The sequence below is a fragment of the Carcharhinus amblyrhynchos genome, chromosome 24 (assembly GCF_965287045.1).
Source record: "Carcharhinus amblyrhynchos chromosome 24, sCarAmb.v2.hapA, whole genome shotgun sequence".
NCBI lineage: Eukaryota > Metazoa > Chordata > Chondrichthyes > Carcharhiniformes > Carcharhinidae > Carcharhinus > Carcharhinus amblyrhynchos.
Window position 1 is genome coordinate 33271384 of NC_137347.1, and position 20666 is coordinate 33292049.

The 20666-nt window shown below is 41.7% G+C and overlaps 2 protein-coding genes across 3 annotated transcripts in view; one reads left to right on the plus strand and one right to left on the minus strand.

Annotated features, from left to right (window-relative positions):
• Window positions 1-1983: 1983 nt before the first annotated feature.
• On the plus strand, window positions 1984-14234 carry pef1 (penta-EF-hand domain containing 1). Of its 2 annotated transcripts, none has more exons than XM_080211448.1 (5): window positions 1984-2053; window positions 7060-7549; window positions 8803-8955; window positions 12104-12247; window positions 12944-14234. In XM_080211448.1, the coding sequence occupies exons 1-5, from the start codon at window positions 2030-2032 to the stop codon at window positions 13171-13173; spliced, it is 1041 nt and encodes a 346-aa protein (XP_080067574.1). In that variant the 5' UTR covers window positions 1984-2029; the 3' UTR covers window positions 13174-14234. The 2 variants fall into 2 exon arrangements, with proteins under 2 accessions (XP_080067574.1, XP_080067575.1); XM_080211449.1 differs by having other exon boundaries at window positions 7060-7234.
• Window positions 14235-18371: 4137 nt separating this feature from the next.
• Window positions 18372-20666, minus strand: part of LOC145357720 (orexin/Hypocretin receptor type 1-like) — a 30307-nt gene continuing 28012 nt past the window's right edge. The window contains exons 6-8 of the mRNA XM_080211144.1: window positions 20366-20580; window positions 19651-19772; window positions 18372-18562 (exon numbers count right to left, since the gene is read on the minus strand). Of these exons, the coding sequence (XP_080067270.1) occupies window positions 18372-18562; window positions 19651-19772; window positions 20366-20580 (528 nt within the window). The remainder of the gene's footprint in view (window positions 18563-19650; window positions 19773-20365; window positions 20581-20666) is intronic.

The window sequence follows — 20666 nt, forward strand, 5'->3', positions numbered from 1 at the left end:
AGGAATTCCATTTTTTCTACCACTGATGTTAAGCTAACTAACCAGTCCATTGTTCCGTCTCTCTTCTTAAATATAGGTATATCATTAATGATTCACCAGTTCTCTCGCACTGCACCATTTTCTAATGATTTATTAGGAATGTATAAAGGTATTTCTACTATTTTTTTCTTTAGGTTTTTAGAGGAGGACTTTGAAGTCGGTGCACAGATGGCAGTAATAAAAGTAGGAAAGAATACGAGTGACAGGTAAGCAGAACTTGGTGTGGGATAAAATGCAGACAATGGAATTTGGAATAAAATAGACCCTGGAAAGTTAACACAAAAAATGCTGGAGTAGTTGAAGCTGGAAGAGTTGAATCAGAGGTGAGGGTTCTAGTAGAGGTGTAGATCAGTCAGGGACAGAGGTTGAAAACATATTTTCAAGGTGGTCTTGTTGTTGGACTGGATAAATGATCTTGAAGCTCAGTTCAGAAATATATTTAAAAATAAAAGAAGGAACAAAAATGGGAAGAATTTTGATTCATACAAAAATCAGAGCAAAACAGAATACATAAATTCATGGAGTTTTACAGCACAAATAGAGGCCTTTGGCCTATCGTGACGGCACTGGATACCAAGAACCTTTCTATTTGAATCCCATTTTCCAGCACTTGGTCTGTAGCCTTGTATGCTATGGCATTTCAAGTGCTCATCCAAATGTTTCTTAAATGTTGTGTGGGTTCCCACCTTTACCTCCTTTTCAAGTGGTGAGTTCCAGATTCCCACCATCCTCTAGGTGAAAAGGTTTTTCCTCAAATCTCCCCTAAATCTCCTGCCCATAATCTTAAATCTATGCCCCCTGGTTATTGACCTCTCTGTTAATAGGGAAAACTTTTTTCCTATCTATCCTATTTATGTTCCTCATAATTTTATACATCTTATAGTGGCACAGTGGCATAATGGTTCGCACTGCTGCCTCACAGTGCCAGCAACCTTGATTCAATTTCGCTCTTGCAGAGTCTGCTCATTCTCCCAGCGTCTGTCTGCGTTTCCTCGGGGTGCTCCCATTTCCTCCCAGCGTTCAAAGATGTGCAGATTAGGTGGATTGGCCATGCTAAATTGCCCTTAAGATGTGTAGGTTAGATGGAATAACCATGGGGAAATGTGTGGGGTTATAGGAATAGGGTGGGGAGGGTGCTTGGGTATAATATTCTGTGAGGGAGTTGGTACCAACTTGATGGGCCAAATGGCTTCTTCGGCTCTGCAGTGATTCTATGAGAACAACTGATTCAATAACAGCTTCATCCCTGCTGCCATCAGACATTTGAATGGACCTACCATATTATTAAGCTGATCTTTTTCTACAGCCAATCTATAACTTCAACACTATATTGTGCACTCTCTCCTTTCCTTCTCCCCTATGTACTCTATGCAAGGTATGCTTTGAGGTGCAATAAATACTTTTCCCTGCATTTGTGTGACAGTAATGAAATCGAAGTGATTCTATGATCTCAATCATGTTCTCCACTCAGCCTTTTTGTATAGGTTACAAACGGAAGCTGGAGTGAATCCAAAAAGTTTGACAATTATTTCAACATGTTATAACAATTTGCACAGAGCATGATCCCATAGATAACAATGGAATGAATGCACAATGGAGTTATCGATTGGGAGAAATCAATCATGCTGAAGGCGATGAGGAGAAGGATAGCAGCTATTGCTTTGGGAAATAGGGCACAGTGAATATTGGCAATCTGAAAGAGCAGCCGGTGCCGTAGATACTCAACAGGTCAGGCAGTACCTACAGATGGAGTGACTGAGGGTCATTCCTCCCTAAACCCAGGGGATGAGAGCACGTGACCATGAGGTCACAGGCAGAAGACGTCATAAAGGGCGCGTCATGGCAACCTAGTGATTGACAGTAGAATGAACTAATCAGCGACCAGAGAGTTGTGGGGAATGGACCAATGAGCGGTGGGGGGGCGGGCCAATGGCGTGAGGAGTGGGCGGGCGTTCGGGCGCGAGCGAGGCGGGTTGTTGTTTAGTCGGAGATGGCCAGTTACCCATACGGATCGGTGAGTGTCCGAGGAGAAGGGGGGATAGGAGCGGGGCTTCGGGCCGAAGCGCTTGGACCTCGGCCAGGAGGAGGAGGGGACGGTGATTGGGAAGCGGCCTCGCCCGGGGGAAGTTGGGCTGAAAGTTGAGGGCGAGGCGTGGGCCGGCCTATTCCGGCCCCGGGGTGAGAGAGGGAGGCTGTGCCCCGGGAGCTTCAGCCCCAGCCAGGGCCTGGGCACAGGTGGGGATAGAGGGGCTGAAGGGCAGAATCCTCCCTTCCAGGAAAGTGCTGGTGCCTTGAAATCCCCTCTGGACTTGCTGCTCCAGCTGTGAGGCCGGACCCGGGGCTGGTTATCAGATCAGTCAGCGACACTGTGGACTTATTTACACATTTGGAAAGGGATTTCTCCAAACCTCTTTAGCCCAGGAAGGCCCAGATCCAGAGAGACCTTTTCCCTCACTAGCCCTCCCTCACTGCCCTGCCACACCTGTAAGCTTCTCATATCTGGGGCACTGATTATTCTGCATTTTTTTGCATCAGATTGGAACCTGTTTAGTTTCAGGCATTGAACCTATTAAGCACTTGCAACCTGTTACATTTATCATGGGATCTGATGCAGCATTTTTTATGTTTAATTCTTCTGCTATCCTTCGAGGCTCCCCAGGCGATGGAACGTGGACTGGAGCTCCAGCAGCTCCAGGTGTAGCTGATCCTGTTAGCTGAGGCTAGTACTGTTGCCTGATAGTGCCAGGGACCTGTTCAGTTCCACCCTTGGATGACTGTGTGGAGCTTGCATGTTCTTCCCCAGTCTGTGTGGGTACTCCAGTTTTCTCCCACAGTCCAAATATTTGTAAATTGCCTTTAGTTTCCCAAGATGTGTAGGGTAGTGGAATTAGCAATGGTAAATGAGTGGGGTTACAGGTATAGGGTGGGGAAGAAGATCTGGTGAGATATTCAGTCAGAGTTGGTGCAAGCTCAATGGGCCAAATGACCTCTTCTGCATTGTAGGGATTCTATGAAAAAGAAAATTTCAGATTGCGCATTCTAAAATGCGGATGTTGGACTGGGGTGGGCACAGTAGGAAGTCTCACAACATCGGGTTAAAGTCCAACGGGTTTATTTGGAATCACAAGCTTTTGGAGCACTACTCCTTCATCAGATGGACTGGTGTTGTGAAATTTCTTACTGTGCCTCCCCAATCCAATGCCGGCATCTCCACGTCATGGTTGCCATTAACACTGCAAACCACCAGCTCAAAGTGGAGCCACTCACCTGATGAAGGAGCAGCGCTCTGAAAGCTTGCGATTCCAAACAAACTTGTTGGACTTTAACCTGGCGTTGTGATTTTAAAATGACACAAAGAATATCTCGCTTTCTCTCTTCAGGTACCATGCCCTAAGAGGGCATTGGTGACCATAAGCCTTGCTGTAGTCTTGTGTGCCATTATCATTGGTGCATCACTCCAGTTTGTGAGGATTTAAAAAGGTTCGCTGTCTTAATCTCTTTTGCCCTTGATCTTTCCCATCAGCATCAGACATTCTAAATCATGATTTCTTAGTACGTGCCCAAAAAATTCCAACTATCTCTCCCTGATCTTGGACAGTAGAGTTCTTTTGGTCTTAGATTTTACCAGTGCAATTTCACTGGTAGAATGTATTGTCAAGATAAGCTTAAAGAAGCATCTGAATATAGAAGCATAAACCATTCAGTCCATCAAGCCTGCTCTGTCTTTCAATATGATAATGGCTGATCGGATACGTCAGTGCCTTTCACCCACTCTCCCCATAACTGTTTATGTTATTGTTAATCAGAAATCTATCAATCTCTGTCTTAAACATACACTGACTGAGCTTTCACAGCTCTCTGGGGTAGAACATTCCAAAGATTTAAAACTTTGAGTAAAGACATTTCCCCTCATCTTGGACCTAAATGACATCTCCCTTATTTTGAAGTTGTGCCCCCGGTTCAAGACTCCCAGCCAATGGAAACATCTTGCCTGCACCTATCCTGTCTCTCCCTTTCAGTATCTTGTAGTTTTCAATTAGATCACCTCTCATTCTTTGAAACTTTAGAGAATACGTGCCCATTTTGTCCAATCTGTCTTCACAAGACAGTCCACCATCCCAAGAATAAGGCTGGTGAACCTTCATTGCGCTCTCTCTAAAGCAATAATATCCTTTCTGAGGTAGGTCGTCTAAATCTGCGCACAGTACTCCAGGTGTGGTCTAACCAAGCTCCTGTACAATTGAAGCAAGACCTCACGACTCCTGTCTTCAAATCCTCTTGTGATAGGCTAACAGAATGTTAACCTCTTCCTAATAGCTTGCTAGCTAGCCTTCAGTGACTTATGGACAAGGACATCCATTTTCCTCTGTACATCTACACTTACTAATTCCTTACCATTTAGGAAACTCCCTGCACATCTGTTCCTTCTACCAAAATAAATTACCTCACATTTTTCCACATTATTTTCCATTTCCTTCTGATTGTTGGAAAGAAAATATTTCCTTGCCATCCTTGCAGATATCAGTCCTTCAAAGCAGGTTTTGATTTGATTTATTACTGTCACATGTATCAGTATACAGTGAAAAGTATTTTCTTATACACTATACCATTCATAGAGAAGGAAACGGGAAAATGCAGAATGTAGTGTTACAGTCATAGCTAGGGTACAGAGAAAGATCAACTTAGTGCAAGGTAGGTCCCTTCAGAAGTCTGATGGCAATAGGGAAGAAGAATCTGTTCTTGAATTGGTTGGTACGTGACCTCAGACTTTTCTATCCTTTTCCAGATGGAAAAAGGTGGAAGAGAGAATGTCCAGGGTGCATAGGGTCCTTAATTATGCTGGCTGCTTTTCTGGCAGCAGAAAGTGTAGACAGAATAAATGGAAAGGAGGCTGGTTTGTGTGATGGATTGGACTACATTCACAACCTCTTGTAGTTGCTTGCGGTTTATTTGGAGGGATTTATAAGCTAATGTGGATACTGCCCCAGGAGTGGATTTGTGGACTATAGCTGTCTTTACAAGGCAATGTGCCTCTTCCACCTTTTTCACTTTCTTCTTCTCCAATCAAAAGCTAGTACAGAAACATGAAGGCTTCCTCAGAAGGAGATGTAGGCCATCAGACAGCAAGAAAGATACAAAGGCAGCCTCAGATTCATGATGATAGTGCGGGATAAAACATTTTTTCTGACAGGCTGGGGGAATAATGATGATGGCACACAGTCAATAGCTTATTTGTCTTTCTCTCATCAGTCATTTATACCTGGTTGAGAAACATGTTTTTCTTTACGCCATTCAAGTGGTTTGAAATATTTCTAAACAGCTATCCCTTTCAAAAAAGTGTTACATTTATGCATGAGTGGCTGTTCAAAATTGCTTATTCTGTTCATCCCACGGATGTGCTGACAGGGAATAACTATTAACCAGAATAGCACACTGGTGTAGATGTTTTGTTCATGTCCTGTTATTGCGGCAGTGCAGTTAAATCTGTGGTTGACTGTACAGCCTCTCCAGACCAAGGCTTATGTTTACTTGTCTGTGTTAGCTGAGCTTTTTGCTTCGCAATAAGCCTGGTTAATGAAACATAACGAAGCATCATATAAGGATATGAATTTCTCACTCTGGTTAAGTTTAATTCTGTGATAACTGTTGTGTCTGGCACATCTGTGGTGTGTATATGTTTTGGATGGGTGCTGTTTGAAAGTTGAAATGTGACCGACCGACCCCCACCGTCTGCATTTACTAGTTTGTATCAACATAAAATCTCACTACCTTTGAGGGAACAGAGGATACTGCAGATTTCTGAAAAATTATCATTTCTCTTAGACAAGAATCCTGATGTTCTACCAATATGTGACTTGATATTGTGGGCTATACCTCCCAGTATATGATCAACAGTCAGCCAATGTATTCTTCTAAGTGTAGTTTAAAATTGCAAGTAATGTGCATTGGGTTGGCACAGTAGTTAGCACTGCCTCACAGCGCCAGGGAGCAGGGTTTGATTCTCTACTTGGACCACTGTCTTTGTGGAGTTTGCGCAGTCCCCCCATGTCTCTGTGGGTTTCCTCCAAAGATGTGCAGGTTAGATGGATTGGCCATGCTAAATTGCTGTTTACTGTCCAGGGGTGGTTACTGTAGGGATTCTATAATTAGAATTTTGCCGAATGAGTATTCAGAGTACTTTAGTATGACAAAATGAATTTGTAACTAAATGTAGCATGTTATAGTGGTAACCTACTCAAAAGCAGGAGGTCCCACTCATTTCTTCCTACTTTGTGGTCTTGCACTTTCCTCTCTAGTTGCTCGTAGGAGCCTCCTATTTACAAGTTGAGTGAGCAATATGGCTAGGGACAAGAATACAGGAGGTGGTTTCCTGTTGCCGTCCTCATGTGAACTTCAAGGAAACAGAAGTCTTGATCCCAAAGGATCCTTCACCTGAGTAGCTGTTGTCTCTGGGGGTTCTTTCACCATTGCCATGGAAAATTTGACACTTCCGCCCTTGGCTGTTGTTGGTAACCTTGAGGATGGGACCGTGACCTGGGCAACTCCTGAAAGGAAAGGAAAGGAATAACCATCCCCTGAGGTGTTGCATCTCCCTGCTACCCTGAAATGTAAGGAGGTATTTATTGTGTTTCATAATGCAACACTTCAAAATATTTCAAACCACTTGGGGGATGATGCACAAGTGGCATGTTTCTCAGCAGGGAATATATAAATACCTGGTAAGAGAAAAACAAATGAACTTTTGATTTTGTGTTGTCATTACCTTCGACCAACCATTTATCACACTTGTTTTCACTTCACACCGTTCCTCCCACTCCACTCTTGTTCCTTGTCTCCCTGTTACTTGGGATTTCTCTCCAGCTTCATGCCACCTTTTGACTTGTCATACTGCTAACATTTGGTTTTGATTCTTTTTGGTAATGGATTCTGTTCATACATCGAGTGGAATGGAATATAGACTTGCACCATTAGCTCCAGCCTTTGTGAATTGTGTTATATAATTTACCTTTCATATTACAGAACTACCCTGGATCATCAGGACCTGCACCAGGGGCTCCACCAGGCAGCTACTTCTCGAGTCAGCACCAAGCTGGAGGTCAATATGGCCCCCATTCTGGCCAGTATGGAGGTCCACCACCAGGTAGTCCTTACGGAGGGCCACAACCGAGCGCACCTTATGGAACATCAGCAGCAGGTGGGCAATATGGAAACCAAGCACCGGGTGCACCATATGGAGCTCCACCACCAGGAGGGCACTTTGGAGCCCCTGCGCAAGGAGGCCAGTACGGACCTTCAGCTCCAGGGGCCCCATATGGGAGTGCATCTTCAGCAGGACCATATGGAGGTGCACCTTCAGCAGGACCATATGGAAGTGCACCTTCAGCAGGACCATATGGAAGTGCACCTTCAGCAGGACCATATGGAAGGCCAGCACCAGGTGGTCCATATGGAGGACAGCCATATGGAATTCCACAGCAAGGGCCATATGGATCAGGTGCTCCTTCAGCTGGTAACTATCTGTTGCAATAAGCTGGCTTGTTTCTGGAGGGAAATCGGAGATGTGCTTTGCTTATGTCAATGAGCTGAGGAACTAAATCAGATTTACTCTTCCAAGAGCAGTAGGATTGCCCACGTAACACTCCTGGAGGTGAATGTGTAAGCTGTAATGGAATTCAGTTTCCATTTTGTGCAGCCCGTAAGTTAACAGGGTTTGGAGTGGGGCAACAGGATATTTACTTTTTACTATTTACTTTTCTCCCTGAACTTTTCCTTGAAGCAGGCTGGCTGAGATCTGGAACTCATTTCAATTTCAATGCCGTAGTCTTGGATTCAAATGTCAGGCACTCAGAACAGTGAATAGGACTGTTGTGTGTACAAGTGTGTGAACACTGGAACTTGAGAAGAAACCACCTCGGGTACTAATGTACCAATTAGGAGTCAATGTCAAGCGCTGTAACTTGATCGTGCAGTGTCTCTCTTACCTTTGTGGTTGTTTAGTAGAGGCATGTATTGTGAAGTAAATAGATCAGTTAGCACTTGAAGGAGGTCTGTAAGCGGAATCCTGAAGTTATGTCACAAAACTTTGCCCAGAATGTTCTTTTAAAAGTTATGTTGTCTAAATCATAGCCAGGCCTTTTGAGATGAGGCTGTTGGCAAACTTACGATGTTTAAACATTATAACAGTGTAGAATGCTGTGAATGTGATGAAACAGGACAATTGTAGTGAATGTACAGTCCCCAGCCAGTAACAAGTTTCCCTGCTGGTACAGTCTGAAATTGCCACGTTCGTTAAAGTAACTGAAACTGCTTTGGAAGTACAGTATCTCTGTGCTTCAGCGATGTCACTGGAATACCCCACAAATAAGGAGACCCAAAAAGGTAGATCTCTGAGGAAACATTTCATAAAAGACATTGAGTATTTAAGAAAACATATTATAATACACAAGATAGTCAATGTGACTTCTGTTTAATCTTGTGCAGAAAAACCTACTTTCATTTACTCTGAGATTTATACATGACTGGATTATGTCATTCAGAAAACAGATTTTTCTTGGGCTGTCTACCTTTAAAAATTTTTTATCTCTTTTTAAGATTTTTATCTCTTTTGTTAGATCTTTTAAGTGGAAATTGGCTTTCAATTAAGTGGAAAATGCGAATCTTAAATGCTTCTCATTTCTAATCTCTTGTTCGTTCCTGCTATTTGTATTGTAGTCCACTCTGTTCCCCATTTAAAATAACATTGTGAAACTTGCCATTGTGCAGGTGTACCAGCAGGTGTAGATCCCGAAGCCTATTCCTGGTTCCAGTCGGTGGATGCGGATCACAGTGGCTACATCTCGCTGAAGGAACTCAAACAGGCACTTGTCAATGGCAACTGGTCAACGTTTAATGATGACACCTGCTACATGCTGCTCAGTAAGTTTGGAACCCAAAATTTGGGGCGGCACAGTGGTTAGCACTGCTGCCCCTCATAGTGCCAAAAACCTGGGTTTAATTCTGGCCTTGGCTGACTGTGTGGAGTTTGCACTTTCTTCCGTGTCTGTGTGGGGTTCCCCTGGGGTGCCCCGGTTTCCTTTCACGGTCCAAAGATATGCAGGCTAGATTGATTGACCATGATAAATTGCCCCTGAGTGTCAGGGGAACTAGCAGGATAAATACATAGAGTTGTGGGGCTGGGGTTCAGAGGGATTGTTGTCAGTGCAGACGTAATGGAGCAAATGGCCTCCATCTGCACTGTAGGAATTCTATGATTCTCATCTTTTTTAAACTTACTCACAGGCAGAATGGAGGACTCTTTGCCCAGGCAATTGTCCAACAGGTTTGAGAGTCTATCATCTTGTACGGATGAGAGAGGAAGAATGCAGCATAAATGAGCAAGCTGACCATAGTATGGGAAACCATTCAAGTGGAGGGAATGAACAGGAGTGCAATGGTTGTAGTGAGCAGTATAGTTAGGAGGATAGCCATAATTCTCTGTAGTTGAGAGTGAGAGTCCAGAAGGCAAGGTTGCCTGCATGCTGACAGGTCCAGAATATCTGCTTAGGGCTGGAGAGGAACTTGCTTGGGAAGGGGAGGATCCAATTGTCGTGGGCTAAGTAGGCATCCTTATCTAACACAGCAACCCATGCAGAATCTCATGGGAATTATGGGTAGCTAAGGGTAAATTTAAAAGCAGAGCCTCAAAGAGAATAATTTGTGAATTATTACCTGAATCAAGATCAAATTGGCAAAAGGTTTGTAAGGTTAGGGATTAATAACAAATTGGATGAATTGACAGCATAGAAATAAATATGCATGACCTGATAGTCATTGCAGAGATATGGCTGCATGGTGACCAAGGCTGGGGCCTGAATATTGAAGGGTACTTGACATTTTGAGGCAGAAAGCTAGGAAAAGGTAATGGGGTTGCTGTGTTAATAAAGATGGTATTATTACAACAGTGAGAAATTACCTTGGTTCTAAAGATCAAGGTGTCAAATCAGTTTGGGTAGAGATAAGAAATAGCAACAGTAAGAAGTCACTTGCGGAAGTAGTTTATAGGCCCCTGTAGTTAGTTACACTGTAGGAATGAGAAATAAGAGAGATTATCAGAAAGATGTAATAATAATCAATGATGATTTTATTCTAACTATAGATTTGACAAATTAGACAGGCAAAGGTAGCTTTGAAGATGAGTTAATAGTGTTTTGGGATGGGATCTTACAACAGCACATTCTAGAACTGCCCAGAGTGCAGACTTTTCTAGACCTAGTCATATGGACTAATTGCTGACTTCATGGTAAGAGAACCTCTTTGGAGCAGGTATCATAATATAACAAAATAAAAGCAAATTTCTGCAGATGCTGGAAATCAGAAATGAAAACAGAAAACAATGGGAAAATGCAGGTTTGGCAGCATCTGTGGACAGAGAAAGAGTTAATGTTTCAAATCTGTATGACTCTTCAAAGCTCATAACATGCAACAATCAAATTTTGCATTCAGTTTGAGAGAGAGAGAGAGATCTTTGACAAGTTTTTAAACTTTAAAATGCAATTACAAGGGTATGAGGACAGCTGGCTAAAATGGATTAGGAAATTGGATTAAGAGGTAGGTCAGTCGAGACGCAGTGGCAGACGTTTATGGGGATATTCCATAACACTCAGCAAAGATACATTGCATTGAGAAAAAAAGATTCAAGGAGGAGGATGCACAATTCGTGGTAACCAAAGGATAATATTAAACTAGAAGAAAGGGCTCATAATTCTGTTAAGATTGGTGGCAGGACAGATGACTGACAGAATTTAGAAACCAGCAAAGCCTACTGGAAAAAACACAAGATATTCGAGAGTATGAGAGAAATCTGACTAGGAGTATAAAAACAGATGGGCAGAATTTCTCCAAGTATATAAAATAGAAAAGATTAACTAAAGAGAATGTTGGTCTTCTAGGGAGTGGGATAATAATGGGAAATAAGGAAATGGTGCAAGTGTTGAACAGATACTTTGCGCTGTAGAGGACACACAAACGTTGAGAAATACCTGCAAGCAAAAGGAGGGAGGAACTTAAAACTATTAAAATTGCCAAGGGAAGAGTACTGAGAAAACTATTAGAGCTAAAGAATAAAATCAAAACTGTTGCTCTCAATACTTTGTGACTGGTGGTTGGGGTTTTGTTCAGACTGCCTGTAATTTATCCAAAGTGAAAGCATACTTTAAGTTTTAATTTAATATGCATTATGTGCCACTTGACCACAAAGTGCATATCTTGGTTTGGTTAATCATAACCTTGTCTTCTCAGAACATACTAACTCAGTATAAACCCTATTTATCTTTCTAAAATATATGCATTACTGCTGCTAAATGGGCTAACTAATTGGTCCAATTAAATCAGATTTGAATTTGGCTTTCTCTTTTGTAAATTGAGGATGAAATGGGCCTTTCTTTCTGGACTGGTGATCAAAGTGACATCTGGTCCAAATCTTAGAGGCTGTTGAAACAAGCAAAGTTTTATTTTTGGAAGAAAGTATTATAATGACAGGCCAGCAAGCCATTTTGACTTCAACTGAATCATTTCCCAGGTGCCTTCCTGCAAAATCAGTATTTTTAGTGAATTATTTTTGAAAGTTTTCAGTTCAACATTGAGCAAGTGTTTTAAATGATAAAGCTAGTGTGTTAGAAAATTATATTCTTTTTAAAATCAATCTGGGAAGTGTAAGATCCATTTAATTTATATCATGGTTGTGCAATATCATTTATCGTATGCTCTTGGTAGCTTCAGTGTATAGTGTGTTATTTGTTTTGGCAAATTATGATCAATTAGAGCTCATGTTACTTTCAAACAAAAACTTGTGTTATCTTTTTAATAAGGATTAAGAGGGCAGGTGGGTGACTGATTTATTCAGGCTACTAGGAACGCAATGCTACTCTGAACTAGTACCAGCAGTGCACAAGTCTCGTCTGGTGTTCGTCCCTCTCCCAACTGCCTCTGATGCTCATCCAAGAGTAGTTTTCATTTTTCTCAGGCTCAGCTATTGAGTTTGCATATGATAAATGCTTGAAGGCAATTTTACTTTTTGCCCCTGCAGATATGTTTGATAAAAACAAACTTGGTAAGATCGATATGTATGGATTTTCTGCATTGTGGGGATTTCTTCAGCAGTGGCGCAACATGTTCCAGCAGTTTGATCGGGACAGATCAGGAACCATAAACCCCCAGGAGCTACACCAAGGTGAGGCAAAGGAGCTGGTTTGTGTTTGTTCTCCTTGTGTCTACGTCAGGGTAATTGCATCTCAATGTACAGAGTGATCTTTGAATTAAACAAAATGAGAGCAGTAGAGAGATTGATGGGTGCGAAGTAGGATTAACATGGTTTTGTTTACCGTAGACTCAGTTGAATACAAAAACTGTACACTAACGGGTTGAAGTCGGTTGATGTGATAACGTAATTAAAAATCACGGGTTGAAGATTGTCAAAGTTCAAGTTCTTTCACTGGTGTAAAATATTCACTCAACTGGATAGAAATGGTCTGAATAATGACGTGTGTTGAACAATTGAGATTTAGCAAAATTGTTAAACTGATTTTTATAATTTGTATCAATTAACATTTATTTATTTCATCAATCCATCCTTCTGGATTTTGACATTTGTTTTTCTGTCAGCCTCAGTAATTTGCTTCCATGATTTGCCTAGAGTCGCAGAGCTCTGCAGCACAGACCCATCATATCTGCACAGTCATCAAGCTCCAATCTATTCTAATCCCATTTCCAGCACTTGGTCCATAGCATACGCTATGTTTGTGCAAGTAACTTTAATTTACTGTGTAAATTGGAATTGAAGTTTAATTAGATGCTCAAATTAATCTTTTATTAGGATCTTTTATAATATTTTGCATTTTTTTTGTTTGAATTTTGTTCTGTTTTGCAGCTCTCTCTCAAATGGGTTACAACTTAAGCCCACAGTTTGTCCAGTTCCTAATAACACGGTATGCACAAAGAACAGCTCAGTCCACCATTCAGCTGGACAGTTTCATCCAGATTTGTACACAGCTACAGAGTACAACCGATGCCTTCAAAGAGAAAGACACCAGCCGTACTGGAAATGTCCGCATCAGTTATGAGGACTTCCTCATTCTTGCTGTATCATGCATGCTATGATCTGTTGTGATATCAGAAAAGGCAAACAGTTGGAGAGCTAGGTTGAGTGTCCATTCACCTACTGTGGTTGACTAAATTGGATTAAAAATAGGATTGCAAGTTTTAAAATGTAATGTGAACAAAGGGAGCAATTTGGAATGGTTGACATCACTGTGATGTCTTGTACCACCAGTTATGGACCAATGCTGTACTTTCAATGCACTGTAATTATAGCACTGTATTAATGTATTTGCATATAACAAACACTCATTGCTTGGAATCTATTAAAATATATGCTTATTTTTAAACTTTGTTGTAAATCAAATGGGAATAATGTTTGGTTTGAATCCACTTCCAACTTGGCATGACCTGCAGAAAGTGGATTCTGTGTTTTAAGAATGGCCCTGTGCAGCAAAGTCCAGAGTTGTAGCCTATGATTCAAAATGGGTGTCATTTCAACAAAGCTCCTTTTATTAATTTTTGCATAGAGTAACTTTACATACATGGAATAGATTATATTTTTTCCATCTTGATTTTTTTGCCATATTGCCCCTCAAAAATTAAAAAGAAAATTTCAGTGACATTCTGATTGGGCTTTGTTACATGGTGAAATATGAGGAATAGAAAATAGGAACAGGAGGAGGCCGTTCAGCCCATCAAGGCTGTTCCACTGTTCAGTGTAATCATGGGTAGTCTTTTGTCTCAATGCCACACCGCAAACCATTTGACGCCTTCAGTGTCTAGAAATCTATCTACTTCCTTAAATACATTCAGTGACCTGTCTTCTACAGCCTGACAGGTTCACTGTTCTGAATGAAGAAATTGTTCCTTACCTCATACTCTGCCTATCCTGAGACCGTGACCCCTTGTACTAGATACCACTGCCCCCAGCCAGAGGAAACAACATCCCTGAATCCAGTGTGTCTAGCCTTGCCAGAATTTTATATGTTTCAATGAGATCCCATCTCATTTTTTCTAAACTCCAGTTAACACAGGCCTGGTTGACTGACCCAATTTTTCCTCCTACGACGATCCTGCTATCCCTGGAATCAGTCAGGAAACATCAATAGCGCAATTCTCTTTTTAAAAAATATCATCAGATTTTGTGTTTCAGTTGTCTTATAGGAGAGCTCTGCATAGAAGCTGTAAACCTTTTGCAAACTTGATAAAGATTAGTGCTGGATTTGTTTGTACTGCTGAGGTTTGGACAAGTGGATTAAATATTTTTGGACTGCAGTTATTTTTACTGGTTGTGAATCTAGCAGCATATAAACAAACACCAACCTATACTTGTGCCTTTGCAATAGTACTGTATCTCTGTAATCTTCAGCATCATTAAAACAAAAAATAAATATGCCATGAACTGAATTCATTCACATTCATAAAAATGTTAGCCAGTAATGTGATTTAGAATTGTGCACGGTTTTATATTGGGGTTTGTTGGCATCACAGCTTTTTCTGGGGAGGCGATGACCTAGTGATATTATTAATTTGAATTCAATTAAAAAAAATGGAATTAAGTATCTACCAATGACTGTGAAACCATTGCTGATTGTCAGAAAAAAACATCTGCTTCACTAATGTCCTTTTGGGAAGAAAGTCTCTTCTGAGCTGGCATGGCCTACATGTGATTCCAGAGCCATAGCAATGCGGTTGACTCTCAATTCCCCTCTGAAATAGCCTAGCAAGCCACTCAGTTGTATTAGTTGCTACAAAGTCAAGGGCAACTAGGGATGGGCAATAAATGCTGGCCAGCCAGTAACGCCCATGCCCTATGAAGGAATTAAAAAAATCTCAGTTGGGTTGTTACTGTTTGCAGAACTGTTGTTGGCAGTACATTAAACGCTATTCTTTTAACCTATTTGCTTTAACTTTAACATAATGTTTTAATCCAAAATTTTGGAAGAGTGTGTGTGCTTCTATTTAGGCTTGTGTTATCTCAAACTTCCACCCATGATTTTTTGTCCTTTTATTTAGGATGCAGGGTCATTTACGAGGCCAGTATTTATTGCCCAGCCCTAATTGTATTTGAGAAAGTAAGGTGAATCATCACTTCAAAGTTTGTATTGTGAGGTCATAGAGTTATAGAGGTTTACAGCACGGAAATAGGCCCAACTTCCCCATGCTGCCCAGTTTTTACCACTGTTAATCCCAATTGCCTGCATTTGCCCCCTATCTCTCTATACCCATCTTATTCATGTAATTGTCTAAATGCTTTTTAAAAGACAAAATTGTACCTACCTCTATTACTGCTTCTGCAACTTATTCTAGACACTAACCATCTTCTGGGTGAAAAAAATTGCCCCTCTAGACCTTTTGTATCTCTCGTGTCTCACCTTAAACATTGCCCTCTAGTTTTAGAGTCCCTTACCTTTGGGAAAAGATGTTGACTATATATCTTAATTATGCTCTTCATTATTTTATTGACCTCTATAAGATCACTGCTAAGCCTCCTACATTTCAGGGGGAAAAATGTTCCAGACTATCCAGCCTCATAATGCAGACCTTCAAGTCTCGGTAGCATCTTTGTAAATCTTTTCTGCGCTCTTTCTAGTTTAATAGTATCCTTTCTATAATAGGATGACTGGGTGCTCTCACATTACTGTTGGGGAGATCCAGGGACATGATCCTACAGCAATGATGGAGTGGCTGATGGAAGCAAACCAGAACAGAGAGGGATGAAGAAAGTAGGTGGTGTTAGTGATGGAGAGAACATGGGGTCAAAAGCTGAACTCGGGGGTCAAATGCCAAATGTGTGACGAGGTTGGAGCAGCCTCATTGGCCAGAAAGAGGGATGGAATTGGTGGCTAGCAAATGGCAAAGGCTGAAAGAAATGGCTTCAGGTGCCCAAAAGTGAAGTAAGTTTTTGCTCATCCAATACTGGATGTCAGATGAGTAGGGTGACAAATTATAGTAGTGAAGGAACTGAAAAACTTGGTGGTGAGGTAGAGCTGGACTCCTGTAGGTGTGGAAGCTGGTATTGTGTTTTTGCATGATGATGCTGAGGGGCAGCATTTAAGCTTTAGATAAACATAAGCCGTCACTGAGCAGAACGTCATCACAATCTCAGAGAAATTGTTGATTAATCCCTATTATCTGCTTGCTTCTTTTTATTAAAATTTCAATCCAATTGCTTCCTCCTAAACTTCATACATTGTGAACTTCAATAACCCTGTCAAAGTCTTTCTGAAAAATTCACAATTCCTCTCCATTTTGTCTCTTGCTTTCTCAAAGAACTTTATCAGATTTACTTATTAGGGTCATTTCTAATTATTTTCTTTTTATCTCTGTCCAGGAGTGGTGGTGGTGGGAGTGCAGCATGGTGGCACAGTGATTGGCATTGCTGCTTCACAGTTCCAGGCATTCAATTCAATTGGGTGACTGTGTGGAATTTTCATATTCTCCCGGTGTCTGTGTGGGTTTCCTCCAAGTGCCCTGGTTTCATCTCACAGTCCAAAAATGTGCAAATTAGGTGGATTGGCCATGCTAAATTGCTCCTTAATGTCCCAAAATGTGCAGGTTAGGTGGATGGTAAATGCGTGGAGTTACAGGGATAGGGTGGGGGAGAGGGCCTGGTCTGAGACTCGGTGGAGACTCCATGGGCTGAATGGCCTTTTCTTAGAATATATTGTGTATCAAATGAGCATTTATATATTAAAATGTTCACAATTGGAATTGCAACTTGGAAATCACTTCTACAGATGAAAAAATGATGAAAATCTTCAAGTTTGACTTGATTTATTATTGTCACATGCATTGGGATACAGTAAAAAATTTTGTTTCTTGTGTGCTATACAGACAAAACCATACCATTCATAGAGTACACAGGGGAGAAAAAGAGGGTGCAGAATGTAGTCTTACAATCAAAACTAAGCTGTAGAGAAACATCAGCTTAATATGTGAAAGGGCCATTCGAAAGTCTGATGGCAACAGGGAAAAAACTGCTCATGAATTGGTTGGTACATGATCTCAGACTTTTGTATCATTTCCCGACAGAAGAAGGTGGAAGAGAGAATGTCCAGGGTACATGGGGTCCTTGATTAGGCTGGCTGCTTTCCTGAGGCAGCAGGAAGTGTAGGCAGAGTCACTGGATGAGAGGCTGCTTTGCGTGATGGACTGGGCTATGTTCACAACTATGTTTTTGCGGTCTTGAATGGAACAGGAGTCATACCAAGCTATGATACATCCAGAAAGGGTGTTTTCTATGGTGCATCTGTAAAAATTGTTAAGAGTCTTAGTGGACATGCTGAATTCCCTTACCCTCCTGACAAAGTTGAGGTGTTGGCGGGCTTCTTTAAGTATTGCGGCAGGTTGGAGGGACCAGGATAGGTTGTTGGTGTTCTGGATAGTAGAAACTTGAACCTCTCAACCATTTCCACTTCATCACTGTTGATTCAGATAGAGGCACGTCCTCCACTATACTTCCTGAAGTCGATGACTATCTCTTTCGTTTTACTGATATTGTGGGAGAAATTATTGTCGTCGCACCATTTCACCAGGCTCTCTGTCTCTTTCCTATACTCCGTCTCATCATTGTTTGAGATCCGACCCACAACAGTGGTGTCATCAGCAAACTTGAAAATGTAATTGGAGGGGAATTTGGCCACACAGTCATAAGTGTATACATACAGTAAGGGACTGAGGACAGAGCCTTGTGGGGCACTGGTATTGAGGAAAATCATGGAGGAGGTGTCGTTGCCTATCCTTACTAATTGCGGTTTGTAGGTTAGGATATCTAGGATCCAGTTGCGGAGGGAGGAGCCAAGCCCTAGGCCATGGAGTTTGCAGATGAGTTTTCTTGGGATAATGTGGTTGAAGACGGAGCTGTAGTCACTGAAGAGTGTGAATCAGAATGATTAATACCCAGTTGCTCAGTTGGAATAATTGCAGCATAGGTATTTTAACTGGTGTTCAAATCTTTCAGTGCTGCAAAAAAAATGATTTCCATTTTGCTTATTCTGGGGCGGAAAAGCCAACCTTTCAGTTGATGCTAAACTAGTGATCGGGACGGGTAAGTTCCAAATTCTCCTATGAGCTTCTATTCAGATACACAATGGGCTGGATTCTCCAACTTTGCCTGCAGCTGAGATTCCCCGGTCCCACTGCAGTGAATGGAGATTAGGCTGAGCGCCCAATTCTCTCTGGCAGCAGTGGTGGGGCATGAGCGGCTGGAGAATCCCAGCCTATATGTTTGGATGCTCTTGGTTCTATGAGATGATCTATGAAAGCACAGTGGCAATGCCAGTCAGAACAAGAGGCTCAGAAACTCTGGATACAGTGTCGAACTTGCCAGTCTTTAGAGTGATAGATTTTTGGCTCCTTGTGTGTGTTTGGCATTTGAACTTGTTTTGCAACTGAGCTCCAGGTAAACAGCGTGAAAATGCTGCCTTGAACTCCTTCCGAAACTTCCCTGAGAAAAGAGAACAGTTCATTTAGTCAACACTCTCCTGGAGTATACTTTAGGGCTTGGACATTTTTACTTGCTATTAACTTCATTATTTCTTTCCATGTCTCTATTGGTAACATTTGGAGGTACATGAGCAAAACAAGCATTTACCAACAGTGCTAGTGATGCGATGAAGGGCATTAGGGTTACTAGATTTTCACACCAAGTCCGTTTGACTTCAGTCAGTTGTAAAATCTTTGGCATTCCTCTGCTACCTGTGTAAATCTTTGATTTATATATTGTGGGAGATTGTTTTGGGATGAGCAGCATCAACACAAAACAGCAGTATCACAAAACATTAAAGTGTTTTGGTTTAAGCGGATGTAGGAGCCCTGTGACAATACCTGCCTTTAAGAACAGTATTTGGGTCATATTCCTGGTGCAGGATCTGTTTACCAGTCAGTTCTATTAGCTAGTGTTGTTTTGTCTGGATCTGTTGTTCCTGCAGCAACATAATTGATTTTAATTTCTAAAGTGTTTGTTTTAATCTGGACCAATGCAGGGTTGTAATTTTAGAGTTTTCCTTGGGGCTTGATTAGGTTAATTGACAGATAGGGTCATATGATTGGGCAGGACTCAGATTACACAGAGAAAACTAGCTCAGTTGATGTTTGGATCTGAAAAGAACAGAAATAGCTCAGTGTCTCTCTGAAGTCTCTCTATTAACCATTATGCTTTGTCATATATGCAAGTTATTTTTGTCATAACTGTTCTTGAATAAAGCTTATTTTAATAAAAGTTTCCTAATGGGTCAACCAAATCATACCTAGAGGGGCTTTGGGCACACATAGAGGGGGTTCAGGGCTTCATAGAGGAGATTTAGGGCCATATAGAGGGGCTTTGGGTGTCACATCCGACCCACGGGCAGTGCCTTGAACAAGTTTGATATCACGCAGAACTGTAAATTATCTTTTTAAGTCTTTCTCCTTGGTAAGATTATGATCTCTTTGTTAGTGTTAGTACCAATAATTATAGGCAGCTCACTTGAAGAATAACTTTGCTCTCCTGGGACAGTAATATTCTCTACTGCCCTCAAAGTCCCAAAGCCTTACCACTGAAGAAGTTGTAGATGATGGGGTTGGCAGCACTGTTTGCATACACAAGCCAGTGAGAGAAGGTGAACCAGGCATAGATGGCATCTCTTTCATCAGAGTTTTTAAACATCCCAAAGACCCTGAAGAGAAAGCAAACTTACAATTCAGAAAAGCAACATTGTTTTATATTATTAAACTGTCCATCTTGTTGTTTATTCCAATTTGATCACAACATGAGGCTTCTTCATGCTGCCCATTCTTGGAATGTTCATGTTGATTTGCATCAAACTCTTTTGCCACATGGGGGATCTCACAGAAGATGCTGAAATCACTTAGCGCCTGGACATGATCAAATAACAAGGGTGGCATGGTGGCTCAGTGGTTAGCACTGCTGCCTCACAGCACCAGGGTCCTGGGCTCAATTCTGCCTCTGGGCGACTATCTGTGTGAAGTTTGCACATTGTCAGCATGGGTTTTCTCCGGGTGCTCCGGTTTCCTCCCACATTCCAAAGATGTGCAGGTTAGGTGGATTGACCATGCTAAATTGCACCTTAGTGTCAGGGGGGCTAGCCAAGGTAAATACATGGGGATAGGTCCTGGGTGGGATTGCTGTTGGTGCAGACTCGATGGGGCTGAATAGCCTCCTTCTGCACTGTAGAGATTCTATGGTTCTATGACTACCACAAAGCACATGATATTTGCAAAGGTGTGAGAGCTCCTTACATTAACTCACCTCTTTAGGATGTTTAATGTACTAATGGGAAGGTAGCACAATGCAAACACTAGCAGTAGCACCAACAGCATGCGAGCTGTCTTTCTCCGGGCCCTCATCTGTTTCACCTCTGCTGTCAGTGTCCTTTGGGCTGTGCCTTCTTGTGAATGAGTGGAACAATGTGCAGAGTGTGGCTTCCATTTACGCGCAAGTGTGATTGACGATGTTCCAGGAATCTGAGGAAAGAAACAGGAGAATTTTCTGAGGGTTTCTCATAACTCAGTGAGTACAAGGTGTGGAATCCAGATACACGTGTCAAATA